The 25428-nt window shown below is 38.1% G+C and overlaps 1 protein-coding gene across 1 annotated transcript in view; it reads right to left on the reverse strand.

Annotated features, from left to right (window-relative positions):
- Positions 1 to 39: 39 nt before the first annotated feature.
- The window catches only part of xpr1a (xenotropic and polytropic retrovirus receptor 1a), a 48875-nt gene continuing 23486 nt past the window's right edge, over positions 40 to 25428 (reverse strand). Inside the window, exons 3-15 of the mRNA XM_079467277.1 lie at positions 15339 to 15440; positions 12421 to 12641; positions 12142 to 12291; positions 11965 to 12048; positions 11755 to 11836; positions 11354 to 11541; positions 11039 to 11218; positions 8880 to 9048; positions 7910 to 8104; positions 4233 to 4399; positions 3952 to 4091; positions 3643 to 3864; positions 40 to 3050 (exon numbers count right to left, since the gene is read on the reverse strand). Of these exons, the coding sequence (XP_079323403.1) occupies positions 2993 to 3050; positions 3643 to 3864; positions 3952 to 4091; positions 4233 to 4399; positions 7910 to 8104; positions 8880 to 9048; positions 11039 to 11218; positions 11354 to 11541; positions 11755 to 11836; positions 11965 to 12048; positions 12142 to 12291; positions 12421 to 12641; positions 15339 to 15440 (1958 nt within the window). The 3' untranslated portion in view covers positions 40 to 2992. The remainder of the gene's footprint in view (positions 3051 to 3642; positions 3865 to 3951; positions 4092 to 4232; positions 4400 to 7909; positions 8105 to 8879; positions 9049 to 11038; positions 11219 to 11353; positions 11542 to 11754; positions 11837 to 11964; positions 12049 to 12141; positions 12292 to 12420; positions 12642 to 15338; positions 15441 to 25428) is intronic.

The raw sequence follows: 25428 nt of genomic DNA on the forward strand, positions 1-25428 counted from the left end.
ATCTGTGGTCCTTAAGTAAATAAAAGGCTGACACAGAATGAAGGTTTTAAAAATAAGCGTGGTTTATAAAACCCAAATATGACAGGATCACCAAAGTGTATACAGAAACACAAATTAGATCATCAGTGGAACAATCATAAGAATACACTCAACATTTACAAACTACTCTGTAAAAGGGAGGACAGGTTTCTCTTTTTGTCTCTCCATTTAATCACAGAACCACAAGTTTTTCTATTTTTCTTCAAGTCTTAATTTACTCAAAAGTACAACCATCTATCAACTACAAACATTGTCACAGTCTTGTATTTAAGAAGAGATACAACACCAAGATAGGAGGATAGAAAAGATGCAGAAATATCAAGCACTTAACATCATGGGTTTAGCAAGCGATCTAATCAACATATAGACTCCCCCCCCCCCATGAAAAATTATGTCAGGGTTTGTGAATTATTCCAGTTCTGAAAAAGTAAAAAATTAATGTACAAAATAAAAACCCTTCGTTTTCAGAGTCCATTTCATTACAGAACTCATGCTATCATTTCTCCTCTCTCTCCACTTCATATCGGAGTTCACAAAATATACCCAAAGCCAACGTCACCCAGCAAGTCCTGTCAGATGGGCACAAACCCCAGTGATGAAAGTGCTATGAGTAGAAATATACACCTATAAAACGGATCACATTTCATATTCACTAAAGCATCTTTTTAAGTTACACTATTTTGACATAATTCACATGTACAGTAAGACAGGATAGTGACTAATCCAAAATGCCCTTCATCTACCATAATACTGCTCATTTAAATAAAAAACCTTCAACATGTACATAAATAATTAGTACAATAAATTAAATAACATTTTGTTACACAGGTAAAACTTAAAAAAAGTAAAATCAAACTATTTACATACAAAAGCAGCATGCAGGCAAGACAATTGGCAATGCATTACAACAGTAGGGAATGGGGCAAATTTGTGCTCAGCATCCATATAAGTATCTAGTATATACTAGATCAGATAAGAGTACAGTTCATTCCTTTATTTTGTGTGTGTGCCCCCTTGATAAAGGATTCTGATGGTTTTTAGGATTTTAACACAGAGCAAAGTAAGACACGGTGTTCCTCAGATTTTATGCCTTTTTTACGAATGACAAAATTGATGACATTTTGTTCATATCAATAGACAAAAGGACCTATTCAACACATTAACACCACATTTCAGAATCATTAAACACACAGATAGTAATCATCAAATATCAGGTTCCATGTTTGATTTGTTATTAAATCAAGTCTATATAAAACTGGACTTAAATGTGTTTAAACTAAAGTAAACTTAAATGTGTTACTTACATTCCTATGCACATCTTTTTTGTATTGTTTGTAAGCATCAACAAAACACTGCTTTTAAAGAGCAGGTGAACATAAAGGCAAAAGAGGCGAAGTGCGTCTCTTACAGTTACAACTGAAAGATTGTGCCTACAAAAATACATTAATGCATGCTATCGAAAAAGTCACAAACTGTTGTTAAAGTACGCAAAAGTGTACATAATTAAAACCAGCCCCGGCATTTTCTTTTCTTTTTTGATGGAGACAATGTTTCTTAATTGATAAGAGACATTGTGAGTTGCAATGAATAAATGAACTTTTTTTCTATCAAACATTGTAATAAAAATAAAAAAACAGACATGAATTAATGAAAGAACGATGTAGCATCTCTCTTTACATAAGAATGCAATTTTTAGTCAAAAACAGTCTGTGAATGGGTAACAAGTTAAACCTGTGGACACAAAGTACACTAAAATTGCATTTTTTGCATCAAAATGTAGAACTGATTAAAAATATACATAAAACATACTGCCACTTAAACAATCAACAAAACAACCCTCTGCAGCCATAGTTTGGCATGTTGATTTTATAAAGATTCATCACCACACAAGAACTAGTCTTGGATGTGCAAATATAATGTTCTTATGGTTCACCAAAATACAAAATGGTATCACAACCATAAGGTCTATAATTGCCTGGCAGTGTTTGCATTTCCTCTTTGGCCTGCAGTGGTTGTGGCGATTATCAAAAATCAATACAAAATCCAAGTAAATACATTAGTTCAATAATAAAATGCATCAAGTTTTTAAAATCAGCAGTTTACCCGCACCTTTAAATCAGCAGTTGTTCTTATTGAAATTTAAAATGGGTGGTCTTTTCTGTTCACGTTTTCTGTTCAAGCATTTCTGTAACCCAACACGTCGATTCATTTAGCGGTGGTTAACACAAGAAGGCAGAGAGTCCATACATCCTGAGAGGACAGCCGAATGCAACAGTTTAGTTTAGCATCACCTATCACTCCCTAAAATAAAAGAAATACATTCCATTCTCTCAAACACAAACCAAACATGGCAAAAATATGACAGCTTTGATATCAAAGCAATGCATGTTAAATAAAACATGTTTGGATAATAAATATGATTAAAATATATTTTGTAAGTGCCACCAGGGCTGTAACTTATAAACACAAAAAAGCAATAAAAGAAGTTCAGCGTCTGAGTGGTTGTTATTTCTAACTGAGCTGCGGTATTAGTGTGTGACTTGTGAAATGCACCATATTTCAACTTTTAAATAAAATCTCTCTCCTCCCTGTAGACCCTAGTTTATTATATTAAGTTTGTAAACAGTCGTATGCAGTAATATAGCTTAAAAAACTAAACAAACATACAAAAAAGTATCAAGAAACTAAATTTAAAAGTGTAATAAAAAAGGTATTTTGAGGAAAACTCCACACTTGGCTGTTTAAGTGTGTTTCTGACATCTGCGTGTGTGTGTTTGTATGATGTTCCCGTTGTGTCCTGATATATCTCACAGTTGTTGTTGTGCTTACATCTGCATGTATCAGTCTTAGGATGGTGTCGTGAAGTGTGTGTGTTTAGGATCAGGTGTGTTGAGGCAGCTCTGTGAGGAACCGATAGAAGATTGAGAGAGGTGGAGGACAGCGAGATATGCGTTCAGTTGAAGGCTTCATCATCAGTATCCTCAATGAGCACCTTAGTGTCCTTCTTAGACCTGCCGGATAAACACGCACACAAAAACAACCATTAGGAGGAAGGGAATTAGAGCCACGAAGAGCAATTCAAAATCTGATAAATGGTATATAGCACAGACATTTTACAGTATATCTTAAAGTGATAGTTTCACCTAAAACATTTAATTCTGTTATTATTTCCTCACACTCTTAACATTTCAAACCTGTATGACTTTCCTTCTTTTGTAGAACACAAAAGAAGATATTTTGAAGAATGTTGATAACCAAACAACGAAGGTACCCATTCACTTCAATTGTAATGACACAAAACCAATGCAAGTCAATGGTTTACCAATATTCTTCAAAATATTTTCTTTTGTGTTCTGCAGAAGAAAGAAAGTCATACGGGTTTGAAATGACAAGAGGGTGATAGAATGTTAAATTTTGGGTTAGTTTTATTACTATTGGCATCTTTAAAAGGCTAGATCACCCCAAAATGAATGAACTGTTCCTTTAAGTGCCAAATGTTTCTATTTTAAACATCACGTGGTTTGTTGCACACATGTAAAGTAACTGGAGCGGCGTACTCATAAATCTCTGCATACAAATATCGCGTAAAATATAATATCTTACTGAGCAGACAGAAGGGGTCGCCGTAACGACAGACTGTAGCTCCGTTTCCAGCTCTTCTTGCCCTGCCGGTTTCGAACCCCGTCCTCCTGGTCCATCATCTGCTCCAGCAACGTTTGGTCATCAGCGTTCAGAGGAGCCACAGAGATGTCCCGCACCGCTCTGAACTCACCGCAGTTATTCAAATGCTCGTTCTCAAGACGGAAGAAGTTCCACACGAAACGTCTGAAAAGGAAAAACAGATTCAAATTCAAAAAGAGAAAGAAAGAAGTATAGTTTCTATGTTTTTGATGTTAAGCACAAACGTTCCACCTAAACACTTCTAGAGGAGCTAAAATGGTCACAATGATGTCCTCGATTGAGGGAATGGCAGTCATGGAGGTCAGAGCGATCTGCAGAGTCCATGCGAAGCGCAGGATCACGTCCTCTATTATGGCACAGTAGTAGTAGGCCTTAGAGAGACAGGAAGTGACATCATGAGAACCAATGGTAATACTTATTGTACATGTGACTAAGAAGTCTTAGTGGAAGTGTTCTGTACTTCAAGGATCATGGAAAATACGACATTATATTATAACTGCCATTTTACTTACTTTATGTGGGTAAACAATCTCCTCTCTCAGGAAGGTGTTCTCTCCAGCGTTACGGTCGAAAAGGCCCCAGTCCATCTTCAGGTCCCAGATGAGTGTGTAGAGTGAACTGATGACTGAAGACAGGATGAGCAGGTAGAAAAACACCTCAGCGTCAGCATGTTTCTGATCTGAAACAAAAATAAACAGAGAACTGCTGTGAGTTGACAACGAAAACATGCAAACAGAGAACTCACAGTGCAGTGTGTTTGATATTTTACGCTGTGTCCACTAGAGGGAGACAAACACTGTTAGTCTAAAACACACCCCAAACAATAAATAAACAGTTTGGTCCAAAATTAAGTCCTTTTTTATTTTTATAAAAAATCATAAAATCACAATATTGTGTTGGTTAGCTGTATTTCTTTTTTTATTATTTAGTTAATATCTTATCTTTTTTAGTATATTAAATTTATGATGAACACATGCAATGCGATTCAATTAGATTTGAACAAAACACCGGTTTTCTTTTCAGTTTATTTGAAATAATTTAACCAAGGCTGATAATAGAACAGGGCAGGTATCTGTAAATGGTTAAATCTATTTGGCATCTCCGCACACAGGCGGCAGACAAGGCTGAACTTGGAACAGACCCATCAGTCTTAATAAAGCTTTTCACACTCTGCCGTCCAGGCGCCAGGAAACCCTCAGAGGTCATTTTTCACCGGAACACACAATAGTTCGGCCCATCCTGATTCATTGCTGAGCTATGAGTGTCCATGTTGAATACCGTGTCCCTGGATTACCTCAAACGCCCGCCCCACAAACCCTTTTTAATCCATGTCTAATCTCCAAACACAGGCAAAGCAGTTTTTAGGGTTTGTTTGATTTACATCTTACACTTAACAATAGTATATTTCTTTATTTTACATACATGACACTATTATTATTTAAGCATTAGCAAACCTTACACCAAGCCTTACCCAAACCAACACAAAGCTCTTTTCCCAGACCATCTATGAAAATATGAAAATGAAATTCACAAGACCAGATAGATGCATTAGTAAAGTAAATACATTAGGGTTAACGCGAAAAACGTGGTCCATTTTATTTAGGTTTAGTATAGCGGCTTCCAAAAGCAGACACTGGTCATGGTTACAGTACACATTGATGTAATCTCATTTACTTCTATAAACCCTTAGTAAACACACACTCCCCACAATGCACTGGGAGTATGTCACATCCCACCCTTAGAAAATAGCTTTCATCCTTACATAAGGTTTTAAGTGTCTTTGGTGTTTCATTTAGTGGAGGGTGACAGAGGTACATTGACTGTGTTATCCTCAATATCATAAAAGAAAGAATAAATAGAAAATAACACCACAAAACAAAAAATATTATTATAGTTTAAGAAATATTATAATTCCAATACATAATTTTAGTTTATTAATCTTTCTTTACTACACTTGTCATCCCATCAACATTGTTTATAATCAAGCTGTATATATGACTGTGTAGTCATGGACCTGTCAATCCCTGGGTACATATGGTCCAGATGTACCTGTTTAAATCTATGCTATAAAGCTATCAGGGCAGGAAAGCACAGGTGTCCACGCACATCAGATCTCTACATGTCTCATCTAAAATGGCTGTTTTGATCCGAGGGAGAAAAAAGCTACAGAACGAAAAAAAAACCTATTTCAGCGGTTCAAAGCTTCATCTTTATTCTAGCGATACACTCACACTGACTGTCTCGCCGCAGGCAGGCAATTACAGCTCGCCCTCCTTCGGCTTGTCCATTTTCCTTCATTTCCCTTTTATTTTTGCCCTCTCTCTCTATTCTTTTCTCTCTGCCATTTAATTCTTCCAGTATTAGCCATCACATCTTTTCTTTAATCCCTGTTTGCATTTTGTTCTCCTTGTTTGACATCATTGATTTCTTTGGCTAATGTTTACCGTGCAAATGCAAGCTTCCGGGCTGCATGTCTAGATCTTCAACTATTAAGTCACACTACACGAAATATGAAGAAGCAGGTTGAGATCAATGCTGTAAGTGGTAGACAATGACACTTTGTTTAGGTGGAAGGCAATGCCAAGGTTGTGGGTTTGATTCCAGGTAACAAAATTGAATTTAAAGGAATAATTCACCTAAAATGAATCATTATTGTGTCATTTTAAACACGTGTGACTTTCTTTCTTCGTCAAAACACAAAAGAGGATATTTTGAAGAATGTTGGTAACCACAACAGTTTTTTTCCATTGACTTCTATTGTATGGGAATCAATATAAGTCAATGGGTTACAAAGATATTTCGAAATATCTTCTTTTGTGTTCTTCAAAAAAAAAGAACGTCGTGCAGGTTTGAAATGACCAGAGGGCGTGTAAATAATGACAGAATTTTCATTTTTGGGGTAACTGTTCCTTTACTCAGAATCCACACTGCATTACTATTAATATAAACATCAATTATATGGCTCAGACATGGTGCGACTCGTGTTATAATTCTACGTGACCTCTACAATAAAACGGATCATTTATCTCGGCATCTTCCCGTAGAGAAACATCAGTTACAATCATTAAACAGGTGATGGAGCTGATCTCTGATATATCAAACCGGCTCAATGCCAGGGACATCTAGAATGAATCCTAATGAGTGTATGAAATGCGTGGCGACGTAGTCCTATTGGGTCACGTCTGAATGGGACCTTATGAAACAGATGTTCTGGGCAGTGGTCCAGATCTAATCTACATCACAGATACACAGACATTTCTAATAGACTTGAAGTTCTGCCAGCTCAAATTTTGATTCAAGCTTCTGTTGTCCTAAACTCAGTAGAATGAAATGTGCCCAGCATTTTCTTGTGCTTGCCACTGACATTTAAGGTAAATAAATAAATAACTAGAAAGAACGGTGGGTATATAAATAATGAAACACATGAAACGGTTTAGCCGGGTGCTTAGAAGTGATCAAGTTTTCTTTCAAAGAGATACGGGAATGTTAGATAAGTAAGAGAGTGAGACGGGAGAGCAGACAGACAGAAGGGGAGAAGGGAAGGTTTGAGAAGTCGTGTTCACACTACAGATGGATTTCATCGGCACAATAATCAGACAGTAATTGTAGATTGAGGTAAGCGTAAAAGATATGGCTTGAATCTTAATGGAACGCTTTTAAACTCTTGATATTTACCAGATGAAGATGAATTAGTCTGGCTGAATGCAATAGATGGTGTTTGGTGACAAATGGAACATGCTGTAGTTTTTCATGCAAGCATAATTGAAACAAATTAACAATCATCTGTCCTTATCAATCTGACCCTGATAAATATATATATATATATATATATATAAATAAAACTATATATATTATTGTACAGAAACCCTAAAGCAGTAACATTGTTTTATTTCATCACATTCAGCACCTGGATAAATAATAACAAAGGGAAAGTTCCCCTCCAAATTCTTTTTGTATTTTTCAGTTCAGGGGCATCATCCACTACCATAGTGGGAAAAAATATTGTATATTTTTGGTTCTGTTGAACACAAAATGAGTTATTTTGAAGAATGTAGGAAAACAAACCACCATTGACTTTGTTCTGATGAACACAGTGAAAGATATTTGGAAGAATGTTAGCAATTTTCGAATGATCGAATTTTTATTTTTGGGTTAACTGTTCCTTTAACCTATGAGAGATTGTTTTTACCTTTATGGGTTCTGTAAAGGGCTGCAAATGTGATCACAAAGAAGGTAGTGGAGTATTTCCCAGCATTCACCAGGTGAGGGAAGGCTCTCCTGGTGTCTCGGTAACGGCGCAGACACTGGACAAACCGCAGCCACGCAGGCAGACAGTGGATGATAGCACGAACTCCGTAAGAGTAGCTGTTACACCTTTCATCGCCTGATGGAGAAAGAGGAGTCAATTGACATGCATATCCATAATACTAAGATTACACCTTTTAAAACTATCAATATCAAAGTATAATAATATTAAAACACATCCCACCACACTGTACAGTGCTGTAGATTTATTCCCACCTGGTAAACTTTAAAATGGTCAATAATACAAATGGCTAAATTGTCTGGGGCCAGTGAAATACATCCTATGCTAATCACATGGGTTACTCTCACAAACTTAGATATTTTTCTGTGATATATTGAACATGTAGCAAATTCTGAAAATCATTCTAAAAATGTCATGAATGATCTAGATAACACAATCTTAAAAAAATCTTAATGTTGAGCCCCATGGTTTACATTTTTTCTCTCTCTATTTCTAACTTTCCCTCTTCGCCTTCAGCATTCTTAAAGTCACCATGAATCGGAATTGCGATTGACTTTTCCGTATCGTCACGTATATTCGAGTGAACCGGCTTCTGAAATGATTTGTTTGATTTCATGGTGACTTTAAGCTACAATTTCCACACCATTAGACAGCCACCGATGTTCCCTGCATCACTGCACACGATAAACTCCAGTGACCCTGAAAGACTCGTGTCTATGTTGAAACAGTGTAATCTTTATTCATGTGCAAAAGCAACTAATTGTACCCATTCACTCATCTACCATTATACAGTTTGTAAGGCTGAAATAGCACAATATGAATGACTCATTCTGACTGTGTGTCAGGAACTGAATCAGTACATTTTAGGATGTCTTCATTGGGAATCAATTACCATATGTGGTGGGCAGTAAGCCATTGCGATCGCCCCATTTCAGTTCCATGCTGTAGTAACAGACCAAGTACTCCAGATCAGACAGAACTATCACCAGCGAGTTGAGTTGGTCAGCCAGCCAGAAGTCTGCAAACTCCACCCGGTGGAACGGGGCGGTAAAAACACGGAACTGAGGAAAAGAATATGAATATTTATACTGTATACCCATACCCATAAGGAACAAATGAACGACTAAGGTCAAGCACAATTCTTCTCAGGATAAGGTGATTTGTGTATTTTGTATATTGGCTCATTCAAGAGGCAGACTGTTCAATCTTACTGAGAATTTAGCTGGCTCAAGATAAAAATAACTCTTATCGGTTATTTAAATCTTTTAAAAAACAAAAAAGCCAACCAAAGTAAGCTTTTAAAAATACTGGTCTGAATGTGTGGTACATAGGATCCGGTTTTGCCGCATGCTAAAAGCAAAGGAACTGTAAAGATATATCCGCCATGAAACATGGATTCATTTTATTAAAAAATTAACGACAATGAGTTCTTTTGCAGTCTTGTTCGGGTTTCAAATTGTAATAATTTCTACTGAATTAAGATATTACCATGATATTAAATGGGACGCAGTTCATTGCACATACAGTATGCCTGGCATTAAAAACATTTACCACATAATTTCTGTAAAAACACCACTGTTACTAAGGTTACAGGTTCACTCGCTCTCAAATCGACGTTCCACCACTTTAAGCCTGCAAGGGCTGCTTTGGCATTTCCCAGCAACATAGTTTTGCACTACACCGACCTAAGCCATCATTCTCGTGAGACTGAAATGCCAGGTAGTATTGATTTCTCCTCACACAAACTCTGATTGGTTATTTTAATCTGACAGAACAGGTGAAGGCTCATCATAATATCTTGGACGTACCTTTTCAAGAAAAGAAAATATATGATTGTTACCATTCAATTTCAACCACATTGCAGTACCTAACAAAACTGCCAGGACCAATTTTAGTCACATTTTGATCTTGGCCAGTGTTAATTCTTTGGAGCTTGGAGGTCCATTTCAAGGTTACATCTGTATGTGTGATGTCCTTGAACAGTGACAGTGTGTGAGATCCGGGAGGAAGACCACCCACCGCTCAACCATCAGTAAACGTCGTGTATAATCTACAGGAAGTGTGTATGTGTGTGTGTGTGCCCCACGGAATAAGACTCCAGTCTGGGCAAATTAGACGTAGGGAGGGCAGTGAGACAGAGGCAGGCGGCCACTGATGGCTCCATCCCAATAATGATTGCACAGGCACAGCCTCACATCCGCAGAGATAGAGCTGCAATCTATTTCTCTTCACCTCACTGCCCTGTCTCGCTCAGAGACACACGTGAACACACACAAAAAGCTTGCAGAAATACACTTTACTCCGTACACATGCACTAAAAAACAATATAATGTATATCACATGGCAATAAAACAACTGCATAAAGGCATTGAAATAAAAAGATGGGAGGAAAAAAAACATTTAAACTTGCAAAGATTGCAAAGCGGTTTATGAATTGTAATGAGCCAATCAGCTCTCAGCTAATTTGATTTCATTTGTTAAGAACGTATCTGAGGCAAGTAATTGAAGGGCTGCCACTCGGGTAAAAAGAAACCAGGCAGGTTGAGGCGGTTTTCATTTCTTTTCTCACTTCCAGGCACAATTCAGAACAAAGACACACTAAGATTTATTATGACAAATAGCCTAATAAAGAAGCATGTTTATTAAATTTCTGATACAGCCAAGAAGATCATTCTGTGACTGAGGGTCTTTAATGTTTGTTTGTTATAGTACTGTATGCGGCATTAGGTTCAAATCTTTTTTATTGAAGAATCAATTCTTTTTTTATGGAAGGTTCATGAAAAATACGTACAGAACTTACAGAATACTTATGTTGCAGAAAAAAGAAATGTTGCTGTGCTTTATCATATTGATGGGCATGGCTGTACATTGTGCTTTTTGGTCACAGCTCAGAATTTTTTTATATCTATGGGGGTCCACAGAAAACTTCTAAATTGTGCACAAAGATGTCACTGTTGAACCCTGTTCGAGAAATGCTGTTTTAAAGCACCAGAACAAATGGTTTTCTAAAGAATAAACCATTTCTATGTGGAATCAAAGTTATTCACTCACCAACAGTTTGATGAGCCAGAAGCGTGATTTGTAGTATGCGGTTTTGAAGGGGATGATGAGGAAGAGGACCATAAAACCATACAGGATCAGGGGATTCGCCTGCATGGGCAGTAAAGTGTAGTCCGCAAACAGACAGGAGAGTATACTGAGACACCACATCACCCCCAAAAATCCTGCGATCTACATCAAGACAAAAAGAAGATGAAATTGAATATTAAGATGCTTTAGCATTTAAAATAAAGTTGGAACTGTTAAGTGATGTACTTCTAGACTACACACAGTGTAAAATAAAAGCATCCCTATGGCGTGTCTCACCTCAAAGAGATGCTGATGTGAGAGGTTATTTCTAGGGTTCAGCTCAAATATCAGCACGTGATTGACACCCGCCTGCCTCCAGCCGTAAGTGTTAATCCCCAACAGGAAGAGAAATTGAATCAGCAGGAAACCGCCGCGATAGATGCGTACCAGTGGCCAGATGTTCTGGTTACGGATGAAAAATGCACCTGATAGGGAGCATAAGTCACAACACTAGATGAACAACAAGGACACGAATAATACCTAACGTTCTGTTAAATATGAGTGGCTTATTAGCAGATGTGTGACGGATAGAAAAATGCATGCCAGTGGTAGCTGTACCACATTACAAAAAGCACGGTGTTACCCCATGGTACTGTTTTGTATGCTTCTGAGTGTGTAACGAAAGGAAAAAAACAAACCAGTGAAGACGAAGGCTACTGCCAGGACAATGAAGACCCCGCAGTACAGTCCCACACGGAAGGTGGTCCAAGCTGGTGCAGGCTAAATGAAGATACAGCAAATATTAGATAATAAGCCGATTCCCCCGAAAAAGTGTTAACATTGCAGATCTGTGATTCTTTCAACATTGTTATGTTTATTTAAGTGGCTTGACCAGCCCAATCCATCACCTGTGCAGCCCCAAGAGGTGGAACCCTCAGTCTTTTCATGGCCTTCTGACGGTCACCACCTTCCAGCTCTGTAGTCACCAGAGTCTGGACACAAAAAGGTCAAGTTATACCTTCCTACAAACCCTAAAGTTTTACTTTATTCTAATTTATCTAAGACAGAACAATATCGGCCAATACCTCGGTCTCAGAGATGAGCTGTGTGATCTTCTTGCAGGTGTAGAATGGAGCCACCTCAACATGAGCCACACGCCAGTCGGCTCCACGCTGCGTGTCCAGAATCTTGTCATGTTTCTTCAGGATCTTCCGGAATCCGGTGAAGTTCAGATTCTATGGGGTTCCAGATCAAAATCAAGCAGACGTTGCAATGATTGCGATTACCTTCACATAGACAAATACAGACCTGCCAGCATTAACCATCATAATAAAATAGAAAATAAAAAAAGACGAAACTCAAACCTGGTAGTTCTGCAGGAGGATGAGGCTGAGGTAGAACTCGCTGAAGGCCAGCTGCAGATCCTTGATGTTACGGTGTTTGTTGCGTTCCTTGTTGGACAAGGGCAACACTGTTTTACGATGGCTGCGCAGGCCTGGAGCGTTGCTCTCCCGCTGGGCGTCCAAAGACGTCTGCAGCTCATTTTGCAAAGTAGCGAATCGCCGTTGTGCTTCAGCCAGTTTCTCTATAAGAAGATCCAAATTCAAATGACTTTTCATGGTTCAGTTTGTTTTTAAAATGATATGCTACCACATATTTTAAAATAAGTTGTTTTTTAAATATGTTTTTTATAGGAGATGTTTAAAGCATTAAACTTGAGATGTGCTCATATACTGCAGGTGAAACACATTTAACAGTTTCATTTTCGAAGTACTCTCCACCTGTTTGTAGGACAACTGTATGGCAAAAACATTGCAGTAAAGCAAATGCTTGGGTGCACACCAGGCCGGAACCTCTAAACTGTATTAAAACCACTCCAATTATTTCTACCGACAGACATAAAGTCTGCTTGGCGCACAGTTGGGTTAAGAGAAACACCAGAATCCATTTTACATGACAAATAAATCCCTCATTCTAGCCATTAACCAGGGAGCGAAGCAGACAGATTTCCTGACAGAGAAGAAGCCCTTCCTGTAAGAGCGATATCTCAGAAGGCATTAACCACGCCAGCCAGCATCCCAGCGCAGTTTGGTAAACAGGACCCTGCTTGCCCATCTCACTTTGAGAGGAAGAGGAAAGGGGGTATTAGGTTTAGCACACGTGTAAACACTGGGAGCCCGTTTGGCGTTGGGTTATAACCCCGGTGAGAGAGCTGAGTGCAGGCCGATTAAGGAAAATGAGTAGAGCTGGCATAGATCGTACCCTTGGGTCCTGATCGTACAATATGTCCAGCTAATTTGTCATTTAATAGACATTGCCGTATCCAAAATGACTTATTGGAGGGTCAGTCCTCCCAAAGTAACACATGGTGGATTGAGAAAATACATAGTCATACATTTTTTATTTTAAGTATATAAGTACAACCCACATCCACATTGAGGGTCAACAACAGTCAACACTGTAAAAATCATATTTAATTTAATTTACAGTTGTGCATTCGGCAGAGGCTTTCATCCCAAGTGATTTACGGTGCGATTTACGGTGCGGTTTACGGTAATCGAACTCATGACTTTGGCATTGCTGGTGCTACACTCCACCAACTCAATTCAATTGAATGCAAACTATTTAATACAAACTAAAACATTGTGATATCGTATCATTATTCATTCAAATTTCAAACAGTCATATCAATAGTTCATTCTGTTGTGAACTTAAAAAAGCAATCTGGAAATTTCAGCGGCATCTAGCTGTAATGTTGCGAATTGCATCCAACGGCTTAAGGTCCTTGCTAAGAGAGGACTGAGATGTCGTGTTTTCGCTTCTTTGCCGAAGGAGATAACGTATTAATGAAACAGTTCTGTGAAGTTTGTCCGTTTAGGGCTACTGATAGGATCAACATGAAAGGGACCCACGGTAGATAGAAATAGCTCATTCTAAGGTAATAAAAACATAACTCTTTATTATGTAAGGTCTTTATACACCTCTGAAGAACAGTTATGTATATTATATTCTATGTTTGTCATAGATCCTCCAAAAAACAACACACTGGACCTTTAAGAGTTTTTATGAACCACGAGTTGTGAAAATAACATGTGTGTGAATAGTATGACACAGTCTTTCCATCCCTCACAGCTCTGTTTTCTTTCACACCAACTTAAACATGGCATCTATTCTAACTAAACGTCTGTGTTTCTGTAAGCTGATCGTGAATAAGATGGTGCTAAGACGCTATGTTAATATCCGATCTAGTCCACTGGGACAAGGACTGCATGTACTCAAGGTTTAAAAGCCACGTTGTTAATTCAGGACCATTTAGAGAGGTACAAAGGTCTGTGCCACAACACGGTACGGGTCAAATGGACAGAATTTGTTCAACCACATCTACTAAGAACAGCTGCTACCCAAATACAGATTGTAGTTTTAATATATATATAAATTAATGTATAAGATAATGCCTCTCTTACCCAATAGGTTTATATAAATTCCAAATACATAAATATTGTCTTGAATATTATCTTTTATGTCGTTTAATGTTTTCTGTCCTTGAGTCATTGATGTTTTATATGAAGACAGAATAGGATGAAGTTACGGGGTCAGAGATCTCCCCAGCTTAATGGATTTGCCAGCTTTCTCTGGCTGGGCAACTCGATTAGAGTTTATTTTGGTCTGTCTGGCAGACTGAGTGTGGTGAATGATGGATAAAAAGCAACTGGTGGATAAAAAGTCCTAAGCGAGATTATAAACAGAATTAATTTCCAGTTATTCATTTATTCTAAATTGCTAATGTACATCTGCTTTGTCTCTGAACAAATGATTATCACCTTTAAGCTTTTTCTGAGATTTTAGGCAATTATCAACACTTTGATTGTTTGTTTTCACATAAAGTTAGTGTATAATTATAACAATCTTATGCTTTCAAATAACACCACCTTGTCTTTTGTGCCATCCTTTAAATAGCAACTAGGGGCAGTGATGCTCTGATACTGCCGTTACCCTGCAGTCAATGTAATAACACAGTTTGTGTTGCAGTATACATATATTATCAGCCCAAACATAGTCCATGTCCTCCTGACAGACGTCAAAATAACCACGGCAAGCATAACACATCACTTCATATCTCAAAATAGTGTTGTGCACCCACAGCCAATAAACATGGAATCCCTTGAATGCCTTTTACAGTCTATTGCAGCTTAAACACTCACAGAATAGACACCTTCAGTTTTTTCGGCTTGGGAACCATCATTTTTCGGTCAATTCAACTTTGGTATGCATGTAAAAATACCTGAATAGAATGTGTTGATCTTTGAGAGTTCTTTTTCACACGTCTGGAAGAACTTCTCTTCAAACTTGGCATAGTAGCGTTTGACAGTGTCTTCATCTGTGACTGAAAGAGAAGAGATATAAAAAGGTCAATCTGCGTTCATGTTAACATGTTTATCAAAGCGATTCACACAAAATCATAACATCACAAAAACAATTCAAGGGGTTGATTTAAAAAATAAACTCAAAATGTCAATACATCGTGTGCCCCTCGGTTTGAGTGGTCATGCTGGTTGTGGTGGGCTGTAAGCAGCGCTCAGCAGCACTAAAGAGTGATGGGTCCCAACAGCCACATAAACATTCATAGCCTTAATTCTTCATACTGACTCACCAGGAGTAAAAAGTGTCATAAAACAAGTGCTTTAAGCTTAGCCAAAGGGTTACAAAGCAAATCAAGATTTCAGACTCCAAATGTAATTAATGCACCTGTATATAAATGTATAAGTGTGATGTGTTTATGTAGACTTTAATACTCTGATTAATATTCAATGTTTTACAGCGTAGCTGCCGGTCTTAAAACCTGTTCCTAACAAATGGGCTGCCCGAGGCTTTTGCATGTCAAAGCTTTAATTATCTGTAAATAAATGAGTCAAGTTAAATCTGTTAGCCTCTGATAGATGAGAATCAGACACAGCTCACCACACACACTTACAGTAAGGTGTTATGACTAAGTATCAAATACCACCTGTCTATTTGTATCTTATTCTGCCAAAGAAAATCATTGAAAATCAACTCTATGACACCGAATGCAATAACTTCATTCCTTTCAAATTTGAGAGAGAGAGAGAGAGATGATGACCTCTGACCCTTTTGCACCTCATCTCAAAAACAAACAGGACAGAGACAGAACACAGGGACATGGCACAGTAATTCTCTATAACACAATATGACACAGAAACTTAGCCAGCTTTGCTTGTAACAGGAAAGGTTAAATGTACATGAATTATGACTTTGTAAGTGGGGTTGTCACGGTTACAAAGGAAACCCGCTGTATACCGCTCATACAGAAAGAGCGGCTGAGAGCCCTCATCACCCTCAAAGTGACATTATAGCTTCTGCTGTGACCTGCAGACAAACAAGAACTCGCCGAGAAACAGAGAGGGAAAATTAAAAAAGCCCCATGGCCTTTGTTTAGTTCATATTTAGTTATTTTAGTTTGTTTGTTTCTGTGAATTGACCTTCTATAGCCGCTGTTACACTAAACGAGTACTGAAATGCAAAACAGGGAAAAACAGATAGGAAAACATGTACTTTAGTACATCTTCTACATTAACTGTTATGATGAAGGTTAAAGTGGTCCAGTTTAAAGTCAAATTTAGAGACTCAGCACTAGGGATAGCTCCATATGGAATGGCCAAGGGTGTACAGTATTCGTAACAGTTTTGCATTGCTTTATGTCTGTTAATGAAAATATTCTAACAGGATTAATCATCGACTTTGAAACAAAAACAGAGATCTGGAGATTATTTATTTATGAGCATTTTTCCAGAATATAATTGATTTACATGTGCAATGAGAAGCACATTTGATCACTCCTCCAGTCCAGCACATCAATCCTTATCCGGGATTCTCTCCCTTTCCGTATCTCTATCTTACCTTCTCGACTGGCTCACATGAATATAACATTTTCCCTCTGGGTGCCTCGATTTACCAGAACTGACAAAGCCTACGGATCAAAGGATCAGATTGTGTATTGTTTTACCCAAAAAGCCCTACAGGAAGCATCCATCTGTCTAGTCTCAGAATAAAAATATCAACCTATTTTTAAATCTTGCTCTAAAATATGATAGTAAGACAGACAAAACCTGATGTAATTGAGCATGTAGAGAAAGAGGAAACACTGCATGCATCGTGTATGTTGAGCGATATCATCTCTCATTTTCGGCTACTGGTGGTGAATGAATGTGTGAACACAGCGATTCTTAGAGCGACAGTTTTATGACCTCTCTTTATTTTACAATCCATTTAACCGATGTAATAGCACTCAGCGCTGTTTATCGCTCCTTGTCGTGCTGTTTGCATTGTCACAATACTGCCGAAGGGGGGTGTGGGTCCCCATGTATCCTTATCTGCCCTCCGCATAAGGATCTCAATCTTCTCAGCTGAATTAAACTGTACGCCCGGTAGCAATAAAAGACGAGGAAATACTTGATCGAGGTTTTACGAGCACCTATCATCCTGAATATATTAGAGATGGTTATTATACGCTCTATTAAAAGGCTAAAGTGTGTGGGTGGAATTGCAGGAGGACGCCTATGTGCTGGAACCTGTTAAGCAGCACTGATGCATGCTGGGAAACAGACACAAATGGGCACATGAAACGCAGCACATAAAAGCGTCTGGCCCTGCACCCACCCTCGCGAAGTTCAACCAGACCCTCCGAGATAAAGGAGAACCCTTCGTAGCAAATCCACGCGTTTTCTGCTTCCCACCTCGGACCCTCAAGCCACAATTAGCCCGACGAATCAGAAGCTTCTACGGCCGGGAGATTACCAGCAATTCACTTTAAAAAGCATCAGTTTAAAAAACATGTCGCAAAGTAAAGCTATTTACATGTCTCTGTGTAAATTCATTCATAGCAGTGAGTAAATCTTGGATTCATTAGGGTTGTGTGAAGGGGGAGGGAGCGGATGGGGGGATTCCCGGCAGCATTCAGACCGGGTGAATCCATTATTAGGATGTGTGGTGGACGACACAGATGGGATGGTGGAAAATGAAATCTGAGCCGATCAGAGATATGTCCCACCGCAGATTTGGTGCAGAAAATGTACTTACTTTGGAGAAAAATTAAGCCAGAGTCATTCACCAAATATGTTATAAATATAAAATATTAAGTTGAATTAAATATAAATTATTAAATGATTTTAATATAATTAATGAAATGCATTTTCCTATGAATAAATGTTAATTTAAATACAAATAATGGCATTTATCCGTCAATGAGTTGTACAATTAAAACTATAATGCAGAGGTCCAGGCAGTTAATTTTGTCTGTTCCCATTCAAACTGCTTTAAATTAAGTACATGAGCTGTCCGTGGTTCTGAATATGTTGGACAGAACTATTCCTTTATTAAATCTGGACTTTTACATTTTTATAACAGACAGTTTCAGTAACAAGATGAAATAAAGTCTGAAACAATAAGAAAAAGTTAGTATAAAGCATTCAATAGCCCACAGTTTGGACCAAATCCTTCAATCTCAGTTACAGGAACCATTTGAAATAATAAGCCTTAACCTGCATGTTTGTTTAAGTCTAAACCTAAAATGTGTCCCTCCCAACAATTATTCCTGAATATAGTGATATTGATGTTTGTATTCTGACAGTCGAGCGCAAGGTCTATCCAAATTCAGACAATACAGTAATGTGACTTGACATAAAATGCCTGTTAAAATGCAAAGATTATTAAAGGATTCTACACTAACTCAGGAAATTCCTCACAAATTGGCCAAAAGCTTTCTGGGGTAGAAAGATCACATTAGACTACATATGCATGGCCAGTCTTAACATAGTTCCTGTATACACAAACTTCATTAAAACATTAAAAACTACAGAAAACCCTTTCATTGGCCGAGTAGATTTAAGAATAAATGAACAGAAAAATAACAGAGGAAGTTTTCAAATGGACCTAAAACTGAAGAAATGGCTGGCTACACATATTTTCTCAACTAATAATATCTTTATTTTTTGGCACAGAGCAGTTTCTAATAGTCTACTGAAAATACTTATAAACAATAATATAGCCACAAAAAGATATCCTCCTTATCCACATAATCCCTCCAAACAGTTGAACAGTTCAATTTTAACATATCTCTCCTTTTTCCTGATGTTATGCGGCTGTTTACGACCCTTTTGAGCATCTCGGCTGTGAAATGTTATCATGCTCACGCTCAGACTCAGTCCAGACGTCTGCATATTCTGCTTTATAAAAAAAGCTCCATCACAGCCCTGTGAAGATTTCTCTGTATCAGACTTACAGGTAGATTGAAAGGTCACTGATGAAATACCCACTGAAGATTTGTTTGAAATGGCATGGGTTTTGGCTCAAAATGTCTCAAGTTTGGAACAACTCAAAGTTCTGTATCATCTGAGCCAATTTTATATTCATAAAATCTTATATAATTACATACAATGTATGTCTTCTTTAAATTAGTTTTTTATTAAATGTAATAAAGAACAATTTATTAAAAAGCAACGGCCTTCTTCAAATGAATGATGACAGTAAGATACTGTTATCCAGTATGTATTCACAATCTTGTTTAAATCAAGGCAGGTTTCCCCGCCATTCTACAGAAGTTATTTCACCCTTAATATGGATGAGCAAAGCTTTCAATTATCTCCAGGTAATGTGTCTGCGGGCTGAGGGGCTTATAAAACAAAAGATTTATTAATCTAGTCCCCAGTGGCGAGGCCTGTCCTCTGAATTAGCAGGGGTGTATATTTTAACACGTCTGTGCACTAGCGTGAGATCAGACACAGAGCTGCATCTCAAATCCGCTAAATGTCAGAGAACAGAGGTTTCTGAAAACAGGATTTAGCCTAGAGGAGTCTGTACATATCGAGCGAGGGCGTTTTTGGTGTGGTCCAGGAACAGAAGAGAAGCAGCATGTGTGCGTATCTAAACTCCCATTCCTTCACTGGCCTGCAGTGGGTCGGTGAAAACAATTGAAAGCCATTGGGAGACATTCTCTGGCTAAGAAATATGCTTTTGGAAATGGTTAATATACAAAAATAGGCTTGGATTATCAGGGACAAAGAAATTAATAGAGGAAAAAAGCTTTCTGGAAAGTAAAAATTCGTTCAATATTGTTTATTCTGGCCAAGTATACACTTTTAACAATAAATATATTGTAAGGTCTATGTGAGACTAGGGAGTACAAGAAAGTCTCCACACAATCTAAAATTTTACACTTGCATACCAAATCTCGGCCTGGTAATAATTTAATGGCTCACAGGGCAACATCCAGTACAGAAAAGTGCATTTCTCAATATTTAGAAATGCATTTGCTATTTTGCAAAAGCCTCCTTTGCCCCAGAGACGTTAAGACTCTCCCTCGGATATTAAATCCAATTCTAGTAATAATGTGCATGTGTTTAAGTGCTATATATAAGGTAGTAACATATGATCTTCATCTTAAATTTTACAACCATTTAGAGCACTTCAATTAGCTTAATAGTCTATTAACTAGTGATTCCTCTACTGAATAATCAGCAGATTTAATTGCTTCAGGCAAAAGGAGAAAGGAGGACTAGTCTACATGTACGTGGGTGGTTTGAATCAAATTATAAGTCCAAATACACACTCTGAATCTCCATTTACTCATTAATTATCTCTCTCACTCTCTTTCTTAAACCTAAATGACACCCTTTATTTTCATCCCTATACCTCAAAGTATCTATAGAATGAGAGTAACCTGTTTACGGATAGAATCCATTGCTCTCTAGACCCATTACACACTCACATCCCTATTACAGACACTAAGGAAGAACTACAGTTCGGCGGAAGCTCTCTGACAGGATCCAATAATGATTAGAGCCTAATCCGGCACCCTGGAAATGGATCCGAAATCTATTTTAGAGGATCCATCACCTTATATAACTCTGAAAGAAATGCTTGTTATGATCCAACCACGTTTTTATGAGAAATCAGCTATAATAGTTGATCATATGACGATCAAGTGGAAAAAACCCCCACTTTTCAGTCACGCTGGCTGTATTGTGAAAAGTTTCACATTTTAACAAAAAGGTATGCTGTTTTATAGTAAAGATGTTACCTGTTACTTGTGTGCTGGTATGTGAAACCAAAAAAGCCCAACCAGATCCATTTTCAGCCTTGTTTCTGATGACAGTCTTAATCTGTGTTACGTCTATAGGGTTTCTTGAACGACACATTCAAACAGAGGTTAATAAGATGTCTCACATTTCTGTCTCCTCAGGCCCTCAGAGACCAGCGCAAGACACACAGCAGCTGCTCCCTGCCTTAAAAACACTCCAAATGTGTGTGTGTGTGTGTGAGAGAGAGAGACAGTATGTGTGGCTGTCTTTTTGTTTCGGTTTGCATGTGCATGAGTCTCCATGTGATGCAGATCTTTACACCGAAGCTGCATCTAAAAAAAACATATAGCCAGAAAAAAAAGGTGCATTTACAGAGACTTTAATGCTGTACATGCTGCACATGAGACTTTAATGCTGCACATGCTGTAAGAAATCGAGGTTATCACATACATTCTTTTTAACTTTCCCTACACACATACAAATATTACTGATGTATTGCTTAAAAGTGAATATGGACATGTTTTCTTGGCAGTATTTGAAGTATTTTGACCTGTTTCTCCAGTTTTCATTTCCTGCATATAAATGCAAATGGTAACAATATTTTATTTGAAATTTGGGAATATTATTATTTCACAGAATGAAACAAAAACGATAATTTTACCTAAACACATATAGTAGATTCAGAAAAGTGTAAATGGTCTATAAAACGGTCTCTTAATTTTTTCCCATGGCTGTATTTTAAATCAGTGTACTCCCTATATAGAGATCGAACTAAAAATCTAAATTGACTTTACAACATGGTCACAGTGTAAACAGTCTCTCTGAACCCTTTATTCAAATCTGTTTTTATCTCAAATAATGACATGTATGTCAGCTGTGACTGTGAGACTGACAGGACTGTTATCGACCCGTCGCTAGTCTGCTGCAGTTATCTTGTAGCCATTAGCAACCGCCACAAGGAGAACGGTCTTTCAACCGCCCAGCCAATTGCTTTCACATGAGTGTGTGTGCATGCATGCGAATGAGCAGGTGTTTGGTGTGCGTGTGCATTCCAGTGTGGGAGTCGAGGCCGGAGCGCTGCGGCTGTGTGTCTTCTACTTGATTATTTAAAGCGTGTTATGTTTTTTTTGTTTTCAATTTTCCACCAGCGACGGTGCAGAACTTGCATTTATCCGCATACACAGACGCATTTCTGATTTCCTTCAGCTAGAGTGAGCTGCATGCTATCGGAGGGAAAATAAATCAATGTCGCTTTGATATAGAGGCCGTCTGCCTTTGTGCTGCGTGGCATCCACCCGTTCATTGATTATGTATATGCTGCAATCAATAATACACACAAGTATTACCGTTCACAGCACCATTACACAGTAGCGGATAATGAGATCAGCCCAAATTTCCATCACGATGTGAATGACAATATCAGTGACCGGACCACACAAGTGAAACAGCTTTTTATCTTTTAAAAGTGGTGGTTGTAAAGTTCAAGTTTGTGAGTTTCTTTATTTCACTGTCCGGAGATTTGGATGAAACCAGGTGATGGAAAAAAGGACCATTGTCAACACTTGTGGAAATAAAAAAATATGTATACATAAAAAAGATAATCGGACCAAATTTATATGTTAGCAGTAATGCATTAGGTTGACTGAAGATAGGGATTGTGGGTAAGCACTGCTGTTTGTGAGTTTGTTTCCTGTGTATCGTGCCTATCCAGTAATTGCTTGTGTTTTTCACAGTGGTAATTACCAAAAGGCCTTTGTCTATTGTTACCATGGAGACCAGGTCATGTGACGATTTAAATGAGTGTGAACTGTATGTATGGGGACCTGTGGGACATGTGTATGTGTGTGTGTCTGCATTATTCATTCTTATAAAAGCTCTTAGAGCAATGATGGGAGGAGTAACCTACAGAGACACCCTGCCCTCTCAACCCCACCCCCTCCTCCCTCCCTCTGTGATCCCAAAGCATCATTCAAATATGTCAAATCAGTCTAAAAGATTATGAAAACATCAAATCTCTATAGTGTACTGGAGGAAATTATCTTTAGCTAAAAATACTAGAAAGAACACAATTTGCTAGATTTAGAATCACATAAAGCCTGCAAATCTGTAGAAACACACAGTTAACCTTAACTTCACTCACTGTCCAAAGCCCCTCTGGTGACTCTTTCAGGTCCATGTTAATATTGTGATCATTTATAGAAAAACTACTTTTCATTCAGTTGCACAACACCATACTAGACCGTTAATGTATCTGCTACACAAATAAGTACCTATAAAGTTCTGTTTTTAAATTCGTCACAGCGTTCAGCTGTCCACCCACACCCATTACCTTCAGCTGTATGCCTGCGGCTCTCGGACTTTCCTAGACAATACTTTACTAATTACGTCATGTGTGCTGGTGGCTGTTTGGAACTAACTTGGTCTACATCACCAAAAATGTAATGATTTACATTTTATACAAAGACACGATCCCTTAAAGCTCAAAACAAAACCGGTAAACTCAATCCCAAACTAATTTCTGCTGAACCACTCAGTATCAGCTGAACATAATAAAGGTTTTTGACCATGAAGCCCTCATAATTTCAGTAATTTGTGATGTGGCCTTATAAAATAAAAGGCATGATTGGCTCTTGCCCCACAGCTATGGTATAATGCTAATGCCATGACCTTAAGTATTGATCGTTCTGCTTGTAATGCCATCTACACACACACACACACGCACTCTCTAGAGTGATTTTAAATGAGGAGAAACCACAACCCCCCCACTGCCCGGGCCCAGATGGAGATGGTTCCCTGTCTGAACAGGGATAAATTTGGCTCATAAATCGGTAGATTGGGGTGTAGTGTATGTGTATGGGGGCTGAGAGGCTGTAAAACCACGGTGTGTGTGTTTTAGTTTATCCGCTGAACTGTCTATCACAGGGATTCAATTATTTTTGTTATGCTCCCGCTGGACTAAGTGTAATCAGGAAGTCCTTGAGCCAATCTGAGCTTTAATTAGATCAATGTGGAACTAAAGAACAAGAGATAGTTTGACTAACAAACAAGAACGAGAGATCTACAGGAAATACAGAAAGTTTTTAATGAAGAACCGAAACAAATGCTGAAATGAAGGAATCCTTTGTCTCATGAAAAAGTTGACATCACATAGTTTGTTTAACAGCACAGTTATCTACTATGAACTCACAGAGAACATGCAAGAGCAAGAACCGCATTAAAGAAATACATAAAAAAATCTAGCTTCTGACTTTTACTCAAGTTAAAGGAGCATTCTGGAAATTTTAGTGGCATCTACCGGTGAGGTTGAGAAATAGCAACCAACGGCTCACTCCAACCCCTCCCCTTCCAAGCGCTACGACTTGCATTTTCGCTTCTTTGCCAAATGAGAGCAGTTTGTCCGTCTTAGACTACTGTAGAAACAACGGGGACCTGCGGTGTTTGTAGATGGAAATAGCTCATTCTAAGGTAATAAAAACAAAACACTTCATTATGTAAGGTCTTTATACTCTCTGAAGACAAAGTTATGTATATTATATTGCATTTCTGTCAATAGATCCTCCAAAATACTAAAGTAAAACGGTTGTAGATTTTTTACGTACTTGGATAGAAAATCTGCATGGCAAGCACCACTTACATTCTTACGAAAATACACATTTTGTTGTCATCCTTTTCCAAAGCATCTATCTAATCTAATCTTCTCTTTTAAATCTATAGAATTACTTTGGAAAAACAGAATTACTGCAACAAAATGGAGCAAATTGAATCATCTCGGTCTGGTCCATCAGTTCACCTGAATTAATAAGAGCAATCAACAGTGAGCCGAACACGTGATGCACGCATTCATCATGTGCACTCCACCTTCTCTGTGAGGTCAGCTCTGCCCTCTGCCATGTGTAGAGGGGTGTGGATAGAAACGAGAGGGAGGAAATAAAGAGAATGAGAGAGAAACCATACAACACAACAAACACACAAAGGAGATAAAAGACAGAGACTGGGTCCAGTAACATAGCCATGGGCGCCGTATAGGGGGGAAAAGTAAGGACAATTCCAAGGGCCCCTGACTGACGGGGCCCCAACAATTTTTTTTATTATATTTTACACTATATAAATCATCATGTAGTAAATTTCAAATAATAATGAAATGAATGATGTCTTTTATTTTACTTATTTTGGCAATAAAAGTTAAATTGTATTGAACTACAAGAAGCAAGACAGTTGCAAGCCTTTGATTAGAGTTATCTAAAGCTTTTGATTGGACAGTTAGGTCCTAGAGATGTG

Source organism: Barbatula barbatula (genome assembly GCF_947034865.1).
Source record: "Barbatula barbatula genome assembly, chromosome: 11".
NCBI lineage: Eukaryota > Metazoa > Chordata > Actinopteri > Cypriniformes > Nemacheilidae > Barbatula > Barbatula barbatula.